Genomic DNA, 21,634 nt, shown 5'->3' on the forward strand with positions numbered 1-21,634 from the left:
AACGACTGTACATCATCTCTTTAAAAATTCATTCAGTGTGTTAATCCATTCACTTATGAATTCATTTCCCCGTGTCTGCAGAGTGCCATCGCTGTCTGGGCCGTCAGCTGCACATGAGGATACAAGGGGAAAACAATCATGACACAGCAGGCAGCAGCATGACTGCTGTAATAGGGACATGTGCAGGGGGAGAGGAGCCCCTGAGCCTTTTGGGGATACTGGGAAAGGTCATCAGAGGAGATGCTCTTGAGCCCAAACCAACCCAGATTTTGCCAGGCAGCCCAGCAGGGAAATTCCTTAGGTAGCTGAGATAGGGTATGGGTGGCATATGAAAACTTGGACAAACGACAGTATAGGACTTGTTTGGGGGGGGGGGGGGGTTGCATGCCTGGATAACAGAACATGTGTAGAAAGACCAAGGAGAAGAGATTGAAAGTTAAGCAGGAGATAGATGACTCCATTCCTTGAATCGTTCATTCATCCTTTCATTTCTTTATCGAGCATCACCTCTGCGTCAGGCAGAGGTTGGGTTATTGCACTGAAGCTTGGCTTTTAGAATTGCCTGGAAAGCTTACAAAAAACGAATACCTCCGTCTCAGTGGCACGACCGTGTGATGATGTGTAGCTCTAGCAGATCACTGCCTCTTGGGTGGGGGTTTTGCAGATGGGTATGGCAGTGGTTAGACAAGGAACTGAACAAACTGAGGTGGGAGGAGAGAAGGATTGAAACTGATATGCAAGTCTAGACTGGGACCTAAAGGAAGTAATGTCCCGAAGAAGCTAGAAGATAGCAGGTGTGAGGAGCAAAGTGCAAACTCTAATGAGTCAAAAGCCAGATGTGTGGTAGGAAGAAGGGACTGAGAGATCTGAAAGAAAAAGACAAAGATCTGTGTTACTCCATAGTGGGCTCTGCACATATTAAATTCCTTTAAAATATAGCAGCTACACTGGATGAGTGCTATTGTATGTCAGAAGGCAGGCAAAGGGTTTTACCTAACTGATTTCAGTTAATCCTCATAGCAGATCCCATTATTGCCATTTTACTGATGAGAAAACAGAGGCGTAAGCGGGGTTAAGTATATGGCTGACATTTTTGTAGCGAGGAAGAATAAACTGTACCTGTCTGATAAAGTTCATGTGCGTAACCACCAAACTGGGTAGAGATATATACATATTTCAGAAAATGGCGAGAATGATGGGATAAGTGTGTTCGAAGCGAGGGGAGTATTTTTGAGGGGGATTAATGGCAATGTGTCTTTTACTGTAATAATATTTTTATTTAGATATTCACTGTATTTTTTTTATCACACCGTGTGTGTGTGTGTGTGTGTGTGTGTGTTTCTTGTTGTAGAACTTGTGACTCCTATAACCTTTTCTTCTGAATTGATAACCCAGGGCCAATTATATTAACCCATTCAGCACTGCAGGATGAATTACACATTTCCTAGAGCGACACAGGAGGCTGGTCAGAGTCCAATCCACACCTCCTCCCTAGACACAGCCTCCCTCTCCTGGTGCTCCTGCCTGCAGGAACTGTTTTCTGTTCGCCCAAGTCACCTGGCAGTGTTTGTAGATGGTGTTGTCTGGGTTGATGATGTCCTTCTCCTGGCAGACTCCTTCCCGTTCTTCCAAACTGAGTGTGAGTATCATCCCCTTTCCCCTTCTCTAGGCTGGAAAAAATGAGGATGCCACCTGACCCACCAGGTGGCCCTAGGGTATCTCTGCAGACCCCCATTATACCTTTCCGCATTGTCTTACAATTCTGGGATGCTGACTTTTTGTTCAGGGTTCTCTTTACCAGCTCACAGCCCCATTCCCTTTTGTTTAGCATATCACCATCTGGAAGGACCCAGACACAGGAGGGGAAATGGCTCTGATGGTGGCTAGGGATGGTCTCTGGTAGCAGTCAGGAAGCCCTGGCTTGTACCCCTATCTCAGAGTGGCCAGTCTGGGTCCCACGGCATCCATTTAGCAATTGATAAACAATAACCGAAAACAGCTCTTATATTAAAACATTTTCTAACAGCCACTTTCCTAATTCAAAAAATTCAAATAATTATAGCTCATGTTGTTTTATAGCATACAATACAATTTTATATTATGCTATGGGTTTACGTGTTGTAATTGAGTTACTGTGGCGGGTCAGCTGGCCGGGCAGCGGAGCGTTCGTGCGTGTGGACAGGACGCCGAAGGAGGGGACCCTGAGTTCACTTTCTGGTTGGGTGATTGGGCCAATGCCTTATTTTGCTGGGGCTTCTGTTTATTATATTTATGTGTAAAAAGGCAGGGGCAGCAGAGCCTCCCCCTCAGCCCCTTGCGTGGTCTGGGGAGGACAAATGACAGCAGGATTGTGAAAAGCCCTTTGTAAGCTGGAGCATTCTCTGGGGTGGTGGGGGGTGGGGAACTGTGGTATTATTCGTGTGAGAGCCTTAGAGGAATTTATACAATATAGGCCTGCCCACGTTTAACCTGGAAATGCTAATTCTGAGGACTCAGCAACCCCGTAGCAGGGAACTGCTGCAGCACAATCCTTTCGGAAAGGATCAGAATCCTGCAGAATGAAGGAGAAATGGCAACTCAAACCTCCCAGAGGCTCCCCTGGAAAGATTACGAGATGAAAAATTAACTTGGCACTGTTGGGGGTGGGAACGCGCGGGCCGCTGCCCTGGATGTCCCGTCTTCAGCCTCTGGGACACTTTCCTTCCCCAAAGCCATTTTAGTCAAAGGTCATGTGTGAGACTTGTCAAAGGCCAGCTTCCAATGGAATCATTGTCCCCCGGGACAGCGGCCCCCTGACTACATCTGCATTGGAGAAATCCCAAAAGCAAACGGCCCAGTGCAAACAAGAGCTACTCGGGGCAGAGCTCACAGGTCCCGCCGGCCCGCAGCAGAGGCCGCGTCCGCAGCGCCGGGGCCTGAAGCCACCCAGACGCCCGCAGCATGACCCGCCACGCCGATCGGGTACGGTAGGCGCCTCTCTCTTCCGGTCTTCCATTGCTTGGGCTCCCTCCCGGGTCCAAGCCGCTGTTCTGTCAGTCGAGAAGCCTTGCAAAGGGCCTCCAGAGTTGCCGGAAAACGGTCCCTGTTGGGCTGCGTTCCCGTGTACTCTCAGCTGGAGCCGTTTCCAGGCGCGCAAGATGCAGAGGCTTACTGAACTCATTCTGCGTTTCCGTTGCCAGGGGAATGTGTGGGTTTGTAAATCCGAACCTCGTTTCGGAAAATGAGCCGGCGGAACGTGCAGAGAGGGGCCGTGGATGGGTCTCGAACCGGTGCCAAGTGGGAGCCCGCTTGTGCACAGCCGGTCGCAGGGTACTGCCCGCTCGGTCTTCGTGGGGCCGCGAGGCGGCTCTGCGTTGTGTTTATTGCCTGTTGGACACGGGCTTTGCAAGAAGGATGGGGCTTTTGAGAGCCATCTGTTTCGGGCATGTTCTCTGGGGTCCAAAGGAAATCGAATCATCTCTTCTGCACCGCAGGGTCTCCTCTGGGGCTCCACAAAGGAGAGACGGTGATTGGCGTGCACAGCGCTGGGTCGGGCCAGTCTCTTGGCCCTTTGTACTTAACTATTTGAACGAGCCTTTCAAATGCACCCAGCAAAAATTTTGGATAAGAGTAGAAGGAGCCGGGGGTCTTAGCTGACTAGGGGGGCTTTTGATCCTGACTTGGAAATCTCCCAGGGCAAACAGAGCAGGTGGGGAGGGAGTGGGCACCTCCTGCGTTCAGGTGAGAGCGGTGGGTCAAAGGGTTCCGGATGTCATGTCTGCCCTGCCTCGCTCTGGTTTCGTTTTCACAGGTTAAGCCAGAGCCGTTTCTCACTGATAAAGGCAATGAAAACAAAAGCTCTTCCAGGGCTCAGCGGGACAAGAGAGAAGCCGGCACTGGTGTTTGTTTATGTTGATCACACACCCAGTTCCACAGAGGATAAGAGGTCTTCCACACGTCCTTTCATCCCGCTAGCTGCCCTCTCCATTTTCTCTTCCTTCCCACCAAATTCCTTGAAAGAGAGACATTCCATTCACCATCTCCATGTCCTCACAATCAGGTTACGGGGTTCTCATGGCGTCCATCCCTACGGACATGCCTATCGCCTCTCGTTATTTATCTCCTAGATACCAACCTTCTCTAGAGAACATCTCCACTGTGATGTACCAGGGAGCACCTTCAAGTCAACGTATTCAAAACTGAATTTGTCTTCTCCCTCCTCTCCCAGGCCCGCTCCTCCTCTTCTATTTTCCACCGCTCAAATGGCATCGCCAGTTGTCCAAGCCAGACACAACGAAATCATCCTAGGTCACTTCCTGTCTTTCACTCACGACAATCAGTCCCCAAGTCCTGTCTTCTCCGCCTGCTTAATACAGTTCATTCACACACCTGTGTTTCCAGCTCTGTTGCTACTCTTTCAGGTTAAGTCAGCACCACCCTAAGGTCTATTCTGATCATGACTTCCCATGCGTCTCATTTGAAGGCCGTGCTGCCCACCCCCAAGGCCCCTGTCTTATTGCCGTCCTGTGTCACACGGTCTTTCTAAAATGATCTGATGATCGTGTGGATCTTTCGGAAAAGTCTTCAGTGGATTCCAATTTTTCTTCTTTTAAGAATAACGTTGGTGTCTGCATTATTCTCTGTGACATGAGTTTACTTTCCTCTTCAGTCTCATCTCTTATCATTCACACTCTCTCCACATTTCATGCACATTTTAATGCACACTTTATGCACATCGTGTGCAAGTTTAGGCAGATTAAACTATTTGCTAAACGTGGCTTTCCTCCTCATCCTTCTCGTAAGTCTGTGCCTAACTTTTATTTTTCCTTAAAGACTCAGCTGAGAGCCATTTTCTCTTGAAGATGACCCAGACCATCTGTCCCCTGTGTCCTCCAGAATGTGTTAGGTGGCCCGCCTAGATTCTCCCAGGGTGTCCTTTATTCCTTCTGTGAGAGCATTTACCATTCTTCATTGAAACTATCTATTTACTTGTCTGGCCTCCACTGGTCTGTAAACTCCTCAAGAACAGGAATCAGCTCCTTATCTTAGCACGCTTAGAGCCTGGACCCCCCTGGGAGGCTGAATGAAGTTTTGTGAATTTTTGCAGTTCTTGTCATTGTCTGCTATGCTCGAGCAGTGACCAGGATGACAGTTATACGAAAGCATATCTGGAAATTATCACATATAAACAATATAGTGAAGAAAGAAGGATGAGATCAACCATGATTATCAGGAGAAGGCACAGTCTTCCACTCATTTAACCAAGGAAGGGTTTAGACTTTCTAGGTATTTGAGACAATGCCCAAGTCTCAGGGTCTATCAGCTCCCTCTCCAATCCACATCTCCACTGATGGGTTTCTCCTCTTGGTACCCTCATCTCTCCTAACCATGCCCGAGGCTGGGAAAAACTGCATGAAAGGCCTCTGCAATTTTGCTTTGGCTTTGTGAAGGCAAAGGAATCCTTTTCAGGCTAAAACCTGGCATGGGAAGAGGACAATGAAGGCCAAAAGAGGTGGGTTTCTAAGAGAGCCTTGATAAAATGATATCAGAGACAGATACTGGTGTCTTTTGATACCAGAGAAGGTATCCAGGGGCCTCAGAAGGGGCCAGCAGGCGACATTTCTAAGAGCTTCTAAAGAATGATGAGGCTTTGAGAGAGGCTTTGGGACACTTGAGATGAGAGAATTCGATTTTGATTTTCTAAAGAGAGAAATATATAGACAGAAAGGTGAACAATGATTAAGTTCTATAGAGAGTTGTTTAAATTGCACGTTCTTGTTTGAAGCCATGGTTCTTTTGAGATTTGGATGCACATTAATCTAAGAAAAAAAGGCACCGTATACAATACATGACATTTTTCACAAACTTTCATGGATTTCATACAAGCCTACACTCAGACCCTCTTGAGTTGTTGTAAACCTCAAGTTGAGAATCTCTAATCAAAGGGCTAATTCTTTCAATAGATAGTTGGGAGAGTAGGTAATGATTAATAGGAGCCAGCATAAGTCCAGTTATGCATCTTTTCTCCTTTGAGAGGACCCCATGAGAGGTATTGGCCATGAACTTGGAGTCACAGGACCTGGCCTTATGCCCCTACTCTGACATTTACTAGTAAATTTACTTTCTCTAGGAGTGATAGTTTTATTATGTATTAAAAAGAATAACAGGTATTGGGAATTTTAACTAAAAAAAGTATATGAAAGCACCCGGAACATGGTTATACTCAACTCACATTAATGAATTTAAAACCTTGATTTCAGGAAGGGCCCAGATCTTGTGATGTTCTTCTGGATGAGAAGGATGTATGTAGGCTGAATTAATGACTGGTTGAATATATTTCTTAAAGGAGAGATGATTAACAGATAGATTAATGGATGGATGTCTTTGGTGGTATACTACTGGGCTCTGTCTTCATTCCTGTTTTATTAAATATCATTGACATCCATTGAGGCATAACACACTGATTACATTTGCTCAGAGAAACAGCATAAGGATGAGGAGTCCAAAAGCTATCAATAAATTGTAGTCTATTTTGACTTTTTCTTTTGGGGAGGAATGTGCAGAGATAGACATAAAATGTATTGTGCATGGGTCCTAAAAGTCAATTGCAAATTATTGAGTTTGTGTTTGTATAAGAAAAAGAGAGAGGGGAGGCAGAGAGAGGAAAGGAGGTGTGGGGGGGGGAGGGGAGAGAGGGAGAGAGAGAGAGAGAGAGAGAGAGAGAGAGAGAGAGAGAGAGAGAGAAGAAAAGAAATTGGCTTATAGAGGCTGAGAAATCCCATGATGTGTTATCTGCAAGCTGGAGGCCAGGAAAATGGATGATGTGTTTCAGTTTGAGTTCAAAGAATTGAGGGGAGTGCTGATGGTGTTCGTCCTAGTCTGAGTCCATGGCCTAACCAGGAGTGTCGATGTATAAGGACATCTGCCTTTTTGTCCTATTCAGGCCTCAATGAACTGGATTATGCCCATCTGCATTGGCGAGGGTCCTCTTCTTTACTGATTCAAATGCTCATCTCTTCCAGAAACACCCTCACAGAAATACCCAGAAATGTTTTGCCAGTTATTGGAGCATCCCTTACTCCAATGAAGTTGACACAAAATTAACATCACAAAGCCTTTGCAGAGGTAATCAAAGTCAAGTGAGGTCATCAGGGTGGGCCCTAATCCAGTATGACTAGCATCCCTATAGAAAGGGGAGCTTTGGCACAGAGACACACATGGACGAAAGATGAGGGGAAGAGAGACAGGGAGAAGGTGGCCATCTCCAAGCCAAGAAGAGAGGCCTGGAATAGATCCTTCCCTCGCAACCCTCAGAGGGAACCAACCCTGCCAACATTTTGATTTTGGACTGCTAGCCTCCAGCACTGTGAGACAATAAATTTATGTGTTTGAAGCCACCCAGTTTGTGAGCAGCTCTTCGCAAATTAATACAGATTTCATGAGAGCATAATGCCTTTAGCATGGTTTCTGCTGGGAGCATGCCATGCAACATTATTTTGCTCTTCAGTCACCAGAGACTCTGCTGTTCTTTGTAGGGATGATAGATGACAGTGCGTTGCTGTTTACAGTTAGCAAATCATTTTTATATCCATTATCTCCTTTGACCTTGACCAAAGCATAAGCAATGGGACTCCTTATACCTCTGTTTTAGGGATAGAAAACGGAGGTTCAGAGAGGCTAAGTGAATTATTCAAGGTTGCACAGCTTGGAAGGGATAGAGCTGAAACTCAAACATGGGCCTTTTGATACTAAATCCTGTACTGTTTTAATTAATTAAAACACGATGCCCCTTCACCTTCATGGACATGTCAAATATCATCTTCCTTCTTTAAAGTTTGAAAAGTCCTGGGTTTGGCATGCTGAGCCAGATGTCTCTTTTTTTCCCCCCTAAATGATTTTATAATCCTACTTGTTGGAGGATATCTGCTGCCTGAAGCCACCTACTCCACCCACATCTTCATTATCAAATATTTATCGGGAATTCAGGCGCCTGTGATAACGTGCACAGACTACTTCTTCTCCGCTCAAAAGGTTTGTTTACTGACAAACTGGGCTTTCTGAGTACACAGTTTAATTACCAACAAATCCAACTGCGAAACTTTGGATATAATTGAGTTTTTCCATCGTTAATACTGCTCAGATATTAATTCAACATAGTGACGTGAGGGGCGCCTCACATTTTCCAGGATGCTGCTTGACTTTAATCAGCAGGAACAAATGCAAGATTATTGCACTTTTTCCTTGGGTGACCTAAGCTTGTTCTTGGCACCCGTGAGTGCAGAGCACTGGCGGTCTCATAGTGTTTCAGTGGCTTCTACCCAGGGGACTTATTAGTTTTGAACCTTGGGGATAATTCCCTAAGAATGCAATTCTTTTCCTCCCAGAAAGAACAAGATGTTGCTTGTGTTGGGTTATTCTTGTTATAAATAAAACCAGTGGTTCCCACATTGTGAACCATCGAGGTCTATAGGCAGCGTTGTCAGATTTTGAAAGAAAAAAAGCAAACAAACAGACAACAAAAAACCCCCAGGATATCCCAGTTCAATTTCAATTTTAAATAAACGATGAGTACTTTTTTAGTATTAATATGTCCCAAACATTGAAAATACTAAAAAAAAAAAAAAAAGGATTGTCTCTGGCAACTCTACCTATAACGTAGTATTAGAGGCAGAGTATTGATAATTTTCAAAAGTCTAGGCAAATTATACAGCCTTACCCGAGAAGGCTTCACAGGTGCCTGATAGTGTTAAATTTCCTTGATTTTAGCTGGGATTGTTTTTGTTTGTTTTTGTTTGTTTGTTTTTTAACCCAGCTTGAAAGTATTGACTATCTCATGCGGAAACCATAATTCTGCCACTGTGTTTGATGAGTTGTATTCTAGGGATCATGCAAAGCCCATACATGATCTCATGTAATCCTCAACACTGGGGGTTGACAAACTGTAGCCTGCAGGCCAAATCTGGTCACCACCTGTTTTTTTAAATTAAATTTTATTGGAACACAGCCACCCCCATGTATTTCCATATAGTTTGGGGCCGCTTTCACACTACAATAGTAAGTTGAGTAGTTGTGATAGAGATCGTTGGTATATGGCCCGCAAGACGTAAACTATTTATTATCTGGCCCTTTACAGAAAAAGTTGGCCTATACTGACCAGTTTAAAACCACCCTCTGAAAGAGTTACTGTTATTCCTATTTTTAGAATGAAAAAATGAAGGCCCGAAGAGGTTTAACTGGGCAAAGCCTCACAGTTCTTAGAATTCAGACCGAGGTCTGTTGAATTCCAGAACTTCTGTTCTTACGACAGCTGCTCCAAAGGCTGGTTGTCAACTACATTTGTCTTAAATGGGTTTAACAACAGGGAAACCGATTTGTGATTTCTTATTCAAAACATCCGTCTCAAAGACAAGGCAGGTGGGATGGTGTGGTGGTTAAGCTGAGGCTCTGGAGCCGCACTGTGTAAACCCCAGCGAAACCACTCGACTTCTCTCTACCTGACTTTCTACCCGCATGAATTGCAGATGGTAACACTGCCTAGTTGCATGATGACAGCTGGAGTTAAATGAGATGATGTCTAAAAATGTATTAGAAGAGTACCTGGTGCGTGGTCCACAAAACATTTGTTATTTTTACTTCAAATAAGAATTATTGCAAAGTAGGAGCAAAAGAAAGAGTTTGGAAAGGCCGTGAGCTGTGAGCACGGTTGGCTGACAGAACACTTCTTGGGGCACAGTCTCCCCTTCTTGTCAGGTAACAGCTAGGAAAGATACTCTTTCCGGCTTCTTTATTTGGCCTGAGCACATCTTTTAGTCCCTGACTGGCCATGTTTGCTTTGGGAAGGCGTGTTGTGAGATGTTACAGGGTGTTCATCCAGTGTTTGCTGGACTCTAAACCTCTTATTACTGTTACCTGATATTTATAGTCCTAATAGCCACTCCCAGTGGCTCCAAATTGACTGAAAATATAGTTGGGCTACCAGAGAATGACCTTCCTAAATAACATAAGACAAGCAAGTTTCCTCAGAAACACCTCCTTCTATAATTTGATTTTTAGACCAAAACAAGGGGGTGGGGGGAAGTCAGTTTTTACCAGTAATTCTTACCCTCCAAAAGATATTTTGTGTATGGAATCACTAGGAATAAAATCTGCATGTAGTGCATATTAAGCGTATTAGAAAAGCTTTGATCTTTTGAGGAGATTAGCTTGTTCCCTGAGAGAGATGGGAGTGTAAGCCTTGAAAAGACTAGGGAAAATGTTCAACATTATGTACAAATAATTCAATGGCTAGTCAATACAGTGGCCAAGACAGCTGGACACTTTGCCAAAGTGAAGCGGCATGAATGTGCGTGGACATCATCAGCGGGGTTTGGCAATTTTTCCAGCATGGCATTATGGGAGAAGTCCCCAGCAACCCTGCTGCCATTTCACAGAGAGTAAAGCTGCAGGGCATTTGCCTGATCCTTTTTCTCCTCTGCCTCAGCCCTCCACACTCTGGTTACATTTCCCTTCCTCTTTCTTCACCATTCTTTTCCTTTGTTAATTTACTCAACTGCTGTTAATTGAATGTCTGTGTTCCAGGCTCTGTGCTAGGTTCTGTGCCAGGCTCTGGGGATAATGGGAAGGGGATATAGACTTGATCTTTAACCTCATGGAGATTACTGTCCAGCGGGAGAGGCACATATGCCAAAAATTAGGGTAAGTGTTGCAAGGCACAAGGGTGGGGTGAGAGGAGAATCATGGGGTGGGGAGGCGATGTGGTCAGGGAAGGCCTCTCTGCCTGAGCTGAGAACTGAAGGCTCCAGGAGAGCAGAGAAGTCCAACAAATCAGTTTCCAAACTCAAGCAGCTGGTAAGCGGCGGCACTGAAGTTTGAACCTGGGTTTAGCTGATTCTCAGAACTGAATACTTAGCAGGATGACTCAAAAAAAAAAAAAAAAAAAAAGAAACCTGCTCTCCAAATGTTTCTATTTAGCTGTGTGGTACTCCCATGAAGCAACTTGAGCAACAATGAGGAAAATCATTCATTCAGCAATTCTCATCATTTACTGTGAGTTAAGCCATGATGTACGTGGATGTAAGTGCAAAGTGCAGCTGTGGGCACCACTGCTGAGGAGCGTTGAGAACAGCATTGTGGGACTGGAGTTGGGATGCAGTAATGGTCCGCATGCCGCCCCTCTAATTCATCACAAATGCCCCTTTGACTCCATAGGATCTGACCTTGATTAAAATGCAAGGCATGTGCATCTCGCTTGCTTATTCCTCCCATTCCTAGACAAACACAAATCTAATGCAGAGGGAAACAAGCCTTTCGAGGCCACAGGTCCGCGTGGGAAGGTGGGTGTTTTGGAGCGGTTAGGCTGATGCGACCAGGTTGCCATTGCGTCTTGAACTGTGAATGTCATTTGGCACTCTGAGGTTCAAAGGTAGTATTGGCTGCGATGCTAATTATACTGCAACCCACTGCCAAGCGAGGTCGAGCAGTCCTGAAACTTAGAATCGGCAGCCATCTTTCTTGGGTATTTAGATTTCTGTCTGTCTGGCAGATGCATCTGGTCCAGATGTAGAAAGTTCAATGCTTTCTATGTTAGAAAGTTGTCAAACTTTCAGGAGATGATGGGGATATAATCTCTGTCTTTGAGGAACTTTCAGTTTAGTAAGAAGAATTTCCAACTCTTCACTGTGTAGCCTTGAGCAAATTATTTTATCTTCCTGAGTCTTGGTTTCTTCACTCATAAAATGGTATTTCTGTAACTACTTCATGCGATTATAACACTATCTTAATAGGTAGTAATGATTATAATCATTGTGATATTTATTGTTGTTATTATCAGAATATGACAGATTCTTGTTCTAACACTGACTGGGTGACTTTGGACAAATATTCAAACTCTTCATCTGTCAAGTGGGATTGTCCCAACGGCCTTATTTGTGTAGTTCAAGAGCTCACTTCATTCTCTTATCACTCTTACCTCCCTATTTATTCTTTATGCATAGCTCTTATCACTCATTGAGATATTTTTATAGTTTGTGTCGTTTTCCAACCCATAAAATGTAAGCTCCATGAGCAGCTATTTGGGTTCTTTGGTTAGTTGCTGATGTCTTTTGGGCCTAAAGCAGTGCCTCCTGGAACATAATAGGTTCTCAGTAAAATATTAGCTGCATTAATGGATGAATGAGCCAGTGGCTGAATGCTAAATCCTATGTTAAATGTTTAGCAAGCGGACACCGTAGCCTTTAGTGTGCATAGTGTCACTATTATCATTAGAATATGGTGGGTGTTGCCAGAGGCACCAATATATAAAGATTGCTCTCAGCTCTGTCAGGCGGCGATCTTTGTTCTTAGCACTGGCATTGCATCAACTCTGTTGTCTTTGGGGTAAAACAACCAGGGCATTGTCCATGGTAAGGTCACATGAGCCTGACTGCAAAAATAAGAGCTTCAGACTTTTTATCAATTCTTAGGAAGAAGTGGAAACAGCTGCAGAGAAAGGGAGGGAAGACTGGTCACGTCTGTGACCGAGATTTACCCAGCCCCAAACCTGAAGGCATGCAAAGCCAGCTGCAGCGATTAGATGACACAAAAGCATACGCTGGTAGAAGGGCTCCAACCTCTAGTTGGTGCCAAAGTGAGAAAGTTGACAGAATCTGTGCTGTTGCTGAGTTGTGAAAGGCGCTCCCGAAAAACCCCACTGCTCTCCAAATGGGAGATTGGAGGACTTTCTTTTAAAAGTAATAAAAATAAATGTACCATAACGGTGTGGACTACAGCAAGAAACACTTAGAAGCTGGACTCTGATTAGGCAGACCCGAGTTTGAATGAACTTGTGTGAACTTGGGCAAATTAAACTTCCGAGCCTCTGTCAAAAGAGAAAGCAATATGTCCTTTGCAAGGTTGTTGAGAATATCCAGTGAGCTGATTTCTGTACGATGTCTGGCACATTCTAGGTCCTCAATAGAGGGTAGCTGTTGTTATGAGTACTACATGGGTGATTTTATTTAATCCCCACAGCAACCCTGTGCGGAAGGCGCTGGGACAATCCCTGTTTGACATGTGAGGAAACGGAGGCCTAGCGTGGTTTCTTAACTCAGTCAAGGCCACACAGCTAGCGAGCATCTGAGCCATGACTCCAACCAAGCCTGACAGCTCAGGGTTTTAGCAATTATCAAGTTGTATAACATCTCTACTAAGAGCCACAGAAGCTTAGCGGGACAACGTAAGGGCCAGAACTTCGGCATTCTCTTGCGTAATACTCTAGTGGCAAGCTGTGGTTACTGGATTTCAACTCTGCAGTGGCTCTGTTTACAGAGGATCACGAGAGACCTATAAGGCTGGGAGAGGCGAATTAAGGTCAGCTTATCTTTCCCTCCACCCCCATCTTCTCGTATACTACCCAGAAATATATTACTTCCTCCCTTGTTTGGGTCCATCAAATGACTTTGTGAAAGGTGTTTCTTTCTCCTTTCCTTAGCCCAGACCTGACCAGGGTTCCCTTTAATTGGCACAAATTAAATTGCACACACCAATTACATATCTAACCACATACTTATCTGTACCTATAGGTGTATTTCCTTCGAGAGACGAAAGAGTAAAAACAAGGTGTGTACCTTTCCTTTTGAATTATCCAGTACAAATAAAACTGAATTCTGGTTATTTCAGTCTGTTTGAGTAGCTCTTTGTTGGTCCTTACAGAGAGAGAATGCAACTCCCTCTTGAGAGAGTCTTAAGAAGAGAGGAAAACAGTAGATGCTTCGAGTTGGAAAGGACTTTGCAGGTTGTATAGCCAGTCTTCCTCTGAGTTTAGATACTTTACAAGAATTCCTGACCAACATCGCTCAGTCTTTCATTGAGTAGTGACTGTCAATTCTTTTTTTTTTATTGTAAGAGAACTCGGGCAGCACCGATGGCTACAAAGCTCCTCATAGTATGAGAGGAAACATACTTCTCTGTGAATTCTAGTTTTGTCCAAGGTAGTACACACAATCAAACTCATATGTCTTGCATTACCCTTTCTTTGAGTATTTAAGAAAGACAGCCACATCCACCTTCTCCCATCATTTAGCCAGGGCTCCGCACACAGTCACAGGTTCCTCAACCATTGGCCACAAGGGGAGCTTATTAAATACCCAGTCTCTAAATACCAATCCGAGTGAGCCTTTTGTGTCACTGCCTGTCTCCAATCCCTCTAGTGGCTTCTCATCACACACAAAATGAAACACAAAGGCTCCACTATGACCTGTGAGGGCCTGCGTGAAGCAGCCTATGATGGCCTCTTTGATATCATCTGCTGTGGGTCCCCCATCTCTCATTCCACTCCAGCCACACTGGCTTTCCTAAAACACACACAAGGCTGCTCCTACCTCAGAGCCTTCCACCTGCGAGTCCTTCTGAAGACACCTAGTTCTTCCCTTTCTCCATCCAGATTCGTGTTCAGATGTCATCTCTTCAGAGAGACCTTCACTGCCACCCAACTGAGACTAGCTCTTTCCATTACTCTCTGTTTTCTTGCTCTGCTATGTTTCTCTGAACACTTATCAATTACCTAACATCTTATTCCTTCTCTCACTAGAATGTGGGCCCCATGGGGCAGAGCCTTTATTCTGTTCACTTTGCATCCCCAATGCCTCAAACATATGAGGTACTCAACGAAAGTGTGTCGAATAAATAAACAAACGAATGAGTGAATGGATTGGGTGGTATGGATGCCTCATCATTGTGATCACGCCTCTCTCCATGCTATCTAGTAGTGACGTCCTAAAAGGAGACACCCAAAATGAACAATCCAGGTGGAGTCCAGGCTGTCCTAGGCTCAGCTGAGCTTTCCTCTCCTGGATCTGGGGAGTAATTGTTCATTAAAGGAACCTAAGATAAAATGAGGTCATTTAGAATTGTGGTCAAGCACGAGTTCCTGTTGAGCTTGCAGGGAACAAAAACTTCCATGTTCTTTTATAAGAATTGTCATCGATGCTGGACTGCTTTAGTGTGAAGTTGTATAACTGAATTTTTCATTCTCTTTCAAGAATATTATCCCAGGCAGATCGATCTGGCTCTCTCTCCATTTTTTTCCAACTCTTGACTTCAACCTGTCAAAATAGTCTCGAATTTTGATTCAGTCCATGGTACATAGTACATAGTACCTGGCAGCTAGCTGTCGCTGGAATATTGAGTTCAAGTACATATCCCCATATACTTGACTCAGCAATCAGGAAGCTACTGTCTCTGTCAACCCCACAGATGTCTCCCGATGCTTAGGAAGGTGAAGAATGGACACCAAAATAAATAATATTGCAGTAAATCTCCCATTTTCACAGTCTTGGTTGCCCACTAGACTTCCTACTGAAAGGGCAGGAAGATGGATCCTGTCTCAATTCTGCTACCCAAATTTCTTGTGACTAATGACCATCTTAGGAGCATAACTGGCAGGGTCAATAAAGTGTATGTATAATGCACTCTACACACAAAAAAAAAACTGTAAGACAGGAAGGCCCCCTGGGAAAGGGGTGGAATAGAGATTGAGTGAGCCAGTTCCCAGCATCCTCTGCACACACCCATAGCATACCTCTATGACGGATCTCACTAGAGTGTGTTTTAACAAACTGTGGACTTCCCAATTTCCCAATTAAAACATGCTTTTTTGATTTTTTTATCAATATCCCTGATAAAAAGTAGTACTTGACCCAGAGTAACTTCCAATAAGCATTAGCTAATGTAGTTAGAACTTACACATGCTAAATCTGCATCGAATCAATATTATATGAATTTGTAAAACTCTGGTTTTCCAAAGTTAAGGGCATTGTCTCAAAATGACGAGCGTTCTCTTTGATCTCTTAGGAGCTTTGAAATGACAGGGCTGTGACGCCCACAGTTCTGGTCACTTCCTCATGCCCAACCGGTTCTTCCTTTTTTGGTCAGAACCAGGTCAGCCTTAGAATAGAAATTTATCCGTGGCTTCTGACGTGTTCTGAATTAGGAAACATTATCAAGTATCCAAGACTTATCAAACGTTTATCAGAGTCTCTTCTTTTCATGGACTTTTGCCAGGTTTCTTCTAGCAAATAGTTGAAATTCACGTTCCTTTTAGATCTTGCCAGTTTTGTAATCCTCACTGGAAAACCATAGAGAAAAGATGGCTCCCCAAATTAATAGGTACTTGAACTTGGGCAAGTTGCCTGATATATTTGAGCTTGTGTTCTCATATAATTGACAGTGATAATACTGTAATGGGTTTTATGAAGATTAAATAAGGCAATATATGGAAATGCGTCTAGTGTGTTACCCGGCAAAGAGCAGGCAGTTACTAGATACTAGTTAACACTTATGGAGTGTCTCCTCCATGCCAGATATGGTATAACTAACTCATACTACTTTCTTTTTCCTTTCTTTTCATCTAGTTTGTCTTTGAGCTGTCATGCTATTCCAGGCAGAGGTACTTTAGCTCTGTGATCTTGCCTATGAACAGCCTTTCCGTTTGATTGGTTGCAAAGTGGGAAGAGTCAGTGAATCTTGATTCTTTGGACACACGGGGCTGTGTGTGTTTTCTTTTTAAGAAGTGTTCTTCAAATGCAAGGCATTATTCTTTTTTAAAACATTGAGGTATAATTGACACATAATGTTATATGAGTTTCAGGTGTATAGCATAATGATTTGATATTTATATATATTGTGAAATGATCACCACAATAAATCTAGTTAACATCTGTCACCACACTGTAGTTAACAAAATGTTTTTTCTGCTGATGAGATCTTTAAGATCTACCCTCTTTGCAACTTTCAAATATACAGTTCAGTATTATTAACCATAATCATCATGCTGCACATTACGTCCCCATGACATTTATTTTGTAATTGGAAGTTTGTACCTTTTGACCCACTTACCTCATCCATTTCACCCACACCCACCCCCCTACCTCTGGCAACTGCTAATCTGTTCTCTGTATGCATGAGCTCGGTTTTGTTGTTGTTGTTCTTAGATTCTACATATAAGTGAGATCATATAGTATTTGTCTTTCTCTGTCTGGCTTATTTCATGTAGCATAATTCCCTCAAGGTCCATTGATGCTGTTCCAAGGCATTGTTCTTAAATTCCCACCAACTTTGATTACAGTTTGTTGTCATTAAGGTTCAAACTCATTGAGATCTGTAGGCGAGAACTGGGTTCTCTTCTTAGGCTATTTGATTTGAAAGTAAAATGAAACAGGAAACCTGATGAAAGTGGTATGGCAGAGGGCCTGAAATGCTTTGAGAAAGTCCCAGGAAATCCTCCTATTTTTAGGAATGTAGAGGGTTTCATCAAATACAGGGGCTGGTTAAAATAGGTCCACACCACGACTCTCTCTTTGGTCCTCCTGTTAATTGTCAGGTTTAGAGGGCAACTGAGGTGACTCTGGAGACAGCTTTGAAGCCACTGACCTGAAAGCTGAAGATCAAGGTTAATATGCCTTTTTTTGTGAGTTCAGATGCTTCAGAATTTGCTTCCCTGCAGGGATAATCTCACAAGCTTGCTCTCTCTCTCTCTCTCTCTCTCTCTCTCTCTCTCTCTCTCTCTCTTTAAAAGCAACTTTTCTTGAGATATAATTCATAAACCATAAAGTCCAGCATTTTAAAATGTACATTTCATTGGGTTTTAATACATCCATAGAGATGTGCAAATATCACCACTGTGTAATGTTAGACTGTTCTCATCACCCCAAGCAAAACTTCAAACACAAAAGCAGTCACTCCCACATCACCTGACAACCACTAATACACTTTCTTTCTTTTGGATTTGCCTATTCTAGCTGTTTCATACACATGGAATCATACAATATGTGGCCTTTATGTCTGGCTATTTTTTATTTAGCATGATGTTTTCAAGGTTCATCCATGCTGTAGCATGTGTCAGGACTTCATTCCTTTTTATTACTGAATAATATTTCATTGTATGAATCTATCTCATTTTGTTTATCCATCCATCAATTGATAATTCTGCTATGAATATCTATGTACAAAGTTTTGTGTGAACATTTGTTTTTAGCTCTCCTGGGTATATATGTAAGAATGGAATTGCTGGGTCATATGATGACTTTTTTTCTTTTCTTTTCTTTTTTTAACATTCTGAGGAATTGCTAAGCTGTTTTCCAAAGTGGCTGCACTATTTTACAATCCTACCAATAATATAGGAGGGTTACAATTTTTCCTCATCCTTCCCAACACTCATTATTATCTTTTTAATTTTAGCCATCCTAGTGGGTATGAAGTGGTATCTCATTGTAGTTTTTGTAGTTTTCATTTGCATTTCCCTAATAAATAATGATTTTGAGAATCTTTTCATGTACTTATTGTCTATTTGTATGTCTTCTTTGGAAATGTCTATTCCAATCCTTTGACCATTTAAAAAATTGGGTTTTGTGTCTTTTATTGCTGAGTTGTAAGAGTTCTTTGTATGTGCTGGGTACTAGACTCTTATCAGATATATGACTTGTAAATCTTTTCTCCCATTCTGTGGGCCAGCTTTTCACTTTCTTACCATTTTAACAATAATGTCTTCCACTCCATGAACATGGACATCTTCTCACTTATTTAGGTCTTCTATAATATATTTCAATGGTGCTCTCTTATTTTCAGTATATGTCTTACACTTCTTTTGTTAAATTGATTCCTAAGTATTTTGGAGTTTTTTTATACTATTATAAATGTAATTGTTTTCTTAGTTTTATTTTAGATAAATTACCCATTGCTAAACATATATTAAAAGCAGATTTTTATGTTTATTTTGTACATGCAGCCTTCTTGAATTCATTTATTAGTTCTAATAGGTTTTTTTAATAGATTCATTAGGATTTTCTATACACAAGATCATGTCATCTGTGCATAGAGATAGTTTTATTCTTTTCCAGTTTCAATGTTTTTTTGTTTTTCTTGCCTAATTGCCCTGGCTAGATGTGCAGTGTTGAATAGAAGTGGTGAGAGAAGACATCCTTATCTTGTTCCTGATCTTAGGAGGAAAGCATTCAGTCTTTCACCATGAAGGATGATGTTAGCTGTGAGTTTTTTGTAGAAGTCTTTTATCAGTAGGGGGAAGTTTCTAGTGAGTTGAATGTCTCCAGCTATTGTTTGATTGGAAGGGAAACCACAGATATGGCAGTTTTGCTTCCTCCCTGAGAGGGTACCATTGTGCTGTAAAGCACGTGATGATGCCATTCCAGTAGCAAGCATAAACTTCCTTTTCAGTTTGAGTTCAAACACATTTCTTGAGTTGAAGCTCAAATTCTTGGGGCTTTCCAGTCCAAATAAAAGGTCTTTATTGTTGTAGTTGAAACCTGTGCCTTCAAAGCTGCCTTCAAAGTGTTGCTTATTTTCTCTTGAGGTTAGAGAGAATGAGGAAAGAGTGTGTGGTGCCTAACATTTCTAACTTTAATTTATCTATAATCTCACCATAAGTAAAGTGAATTTTCCTAGAACCCATGCCATGACTAAGCGCTTATTATGTGCCCAGCAGTCTGCTAAATGCTGAGAGCATGCTAGCAGATGATGTATAGGCTTTATCTTCCTGGATACAATAATGGCCAATATTTGTGCGTTTTCTATATTTCAGGCACTGAGCTACTGACTTAACATGCATTGTATCATGTAGTCTTCATATCAACCCTGGGTGACAGGAACTATTATTATTTTTGGTGAAAGAAATCTGCATCTTAGAGAACTTAAGCAAGGTCTCATGCCTGAATGGGGCAGACCCAAGTTGGTTGGACTCTAGAACCCAGGTTCTTAGTCCTTATCTCAAGTTGTTTCTTACTCCTGTGATCTTGGGATTTATGCTCTTCTTGCTGAGAGAAGTACTCAATAAAACAGGGAAGCCTAGAGACAAGGGGCACATGTCTTGGGTAGAATCTGTAGGTTCTTGAGCTGGGGATGGGGTAGTGGGGGCTACAGTTGAGAGGAGGATTGTTGTGAAGATTCTGAGCTTGGGGGAAGGCTGTGAATTGACTATAGTTTGGATGAGCACAGTGGAAAGAGGAGGACTTTCAGGGCTGAGAAATTGCATGAGGGGAAGTATGGATGGAGAAATGAACTTGGACCCCTTGAGGAAGGAGCTTGACTAGAATGGGAGTTTTTGTCCCTCCTCAATGAAAGGTCTGGCCCGGAGGGGCAATTTGGGTCAGATTTAGGGTGTGTGTGTAGGTATCTGAATACTACAACAAAGGGTTAGAGTTAGAACTGTATTTAAATAGTGGAATTAACTTAGTTATTGATTGTTTTTGTTTGTTCGTTTTCACTCATTGCACTCCTTGAATTTCCAGGTTCCTGAGAATGTGCTGTAGGGAGAAGGGAGTGGCTGGTGAGTTGAGATCCAGACTCGCCATTCCCACTGACAGTGGAGCCGCTCCAAACTTAGATGTTGGTATTCATTTTGAGATTTGCTTTGAAAATAAGGTTTCCATGCTTAAAAAAGGGTTACAAGCCACTCCTTTAGCCAAATAACCCTGCTGTACAGATGAAGAAATGTGGGCTTGAAGTGACAGCTCGTGAGTAAGAGAGCAAGAATTCAAGCTCCAATTCAAGTTTTTTGATGCCAAGTAACTTCATTCAATAAACATTTATTGTCTGGCTGTTATCTCCCAGCAAAGAGGCAACATTCTATGGAGAGCAAGGATGACTGGTCCCTGCATTTGAAGATATCCAGAGGGATGGAGGTACCTAAAAAGAGATTACAGACTATTTGGGGGCAGGACAGAGAAGTCCATTGCATGGGAAGGGCAAAATCGGGGGTGGGGGCTTCACAGAGGAGTGGTGGTACCTGACCTGACTCTCCATGAACATGTTGGAGTGGGCCAGGGAGATTAGGTGGAAAAGGGCATTCTAGGCCAACACAACAATATATAATAAGGAATGAAGGTGTGAGCGAGCACAGCTGAATCAAGGAATAGCACATATTTCTCTAATTAAGAAAACATACCATTTATTAATCATTTGTCTGGGCCAAGCATTGTGCTAGGCAATTTACATGGATTATTTCAGGTAATACTCTTAAGAATCCTATGAACTAGAGACCAATGAGAAAACTGAGTCCTGAGACAGAGAGGGGTCATGTCAGGTTTCATAGCTAAACCGTGGTAGAGCTGAGGTCTGAATCCAGGGAGCTTAATTTCAGATTTAGAGTCCTGGGTGCCTTCCTAAGCAATTTGGATTTTATCTTCTAGGACAGTGGTTCTCAAACTTGCATCAGAATCACCTGGTGGGCTTGACAAAACATGGACTCTGGGCTCTACTCCCCCCGCCCCCCCCCTGAGATTCTGATTCAGTAGGTCTGTGAAGGATTTGCATTTCTCACAAGTTTCCAGGTGATTCTAACCCTGCCAGTCTAAGAATCACATGTTGAGAACTGCTGTGATTGGCAGCCATTGGAAGATTTTAAGTTTGGAGGGAAAAGTCATCAGATGTGCATTTTGTGCAGGGCTCTCTGGTCAATGAATGGGAGTGAATCACAGGTTGGATAAGAGAGGACTCAATGAAATGGTGTTTGAAGCGGGTAGAGAGGGCAAAGGGAGCGCAGTTATGACACGGGTTTCTAATGCACGTGTCCAGAAGCACGAAGATGAAGGGCGGAGCCTATAAGTAATCACATAAGAAGATAATTTAGGTACTAAAGTACTCAGAAAGCTCTGATAAGTGATGGCAG

The 21,634-nt window shown here is 43.0% G+C and overlaps 1 protein-coding gene across 5 annotated transcripts in view; it reads left to right on the plus strand.

Moving 5' to 3' along the window:
• Positions 1-1,526: 1,526 nt before the first annotated feature.
• The window catches only part of ENPP2 (ectonucleotide pyrophosphatase/phosphodiesterase 2), a 100,731-nt gene continuing 80,623 nt past the window's right edge, over positions 1,527-21,634 (plus strand). For 2 of the 5 annotated variants that reach the window (XM_019642116.1, XM_019642117.1), the window contains exon 1: positions 1,527-1,639. In XM_019642116.1, the coding sequence (XP_019497661.1) occupies positions 1,574-1,639 (66 nt within the window). In that variant the 5' untranslated portion in view covers positions 1,527-1,573. Of the gene's footprint in view, positions 1,640-2,512; positions 2,962-21,634 lie in introns of those variants that run through there. The other 3 variants (XM_019642120.1, XM_019642121.1, XM_019642119.1) reach the window with 2 other exon arrangements.

The sequence above is a fragment of the Hipposideros armiger genome, unplaced genomic scaffold (assembly GCF_001890085.2).
Source record: "Hipposideros armiger isolate ML-2016 unplaced genomic scaffold, ASM189008v1 scaffold_65, whole genome shotgun sequence".
In the NCBI taxonomy this organism is placed as follows: Eukaryota; Metazoa; Chordata; class Mammalia; order Chiroptera; family Hipposideridae; genus Hipposideros; species Hipposideros armiger.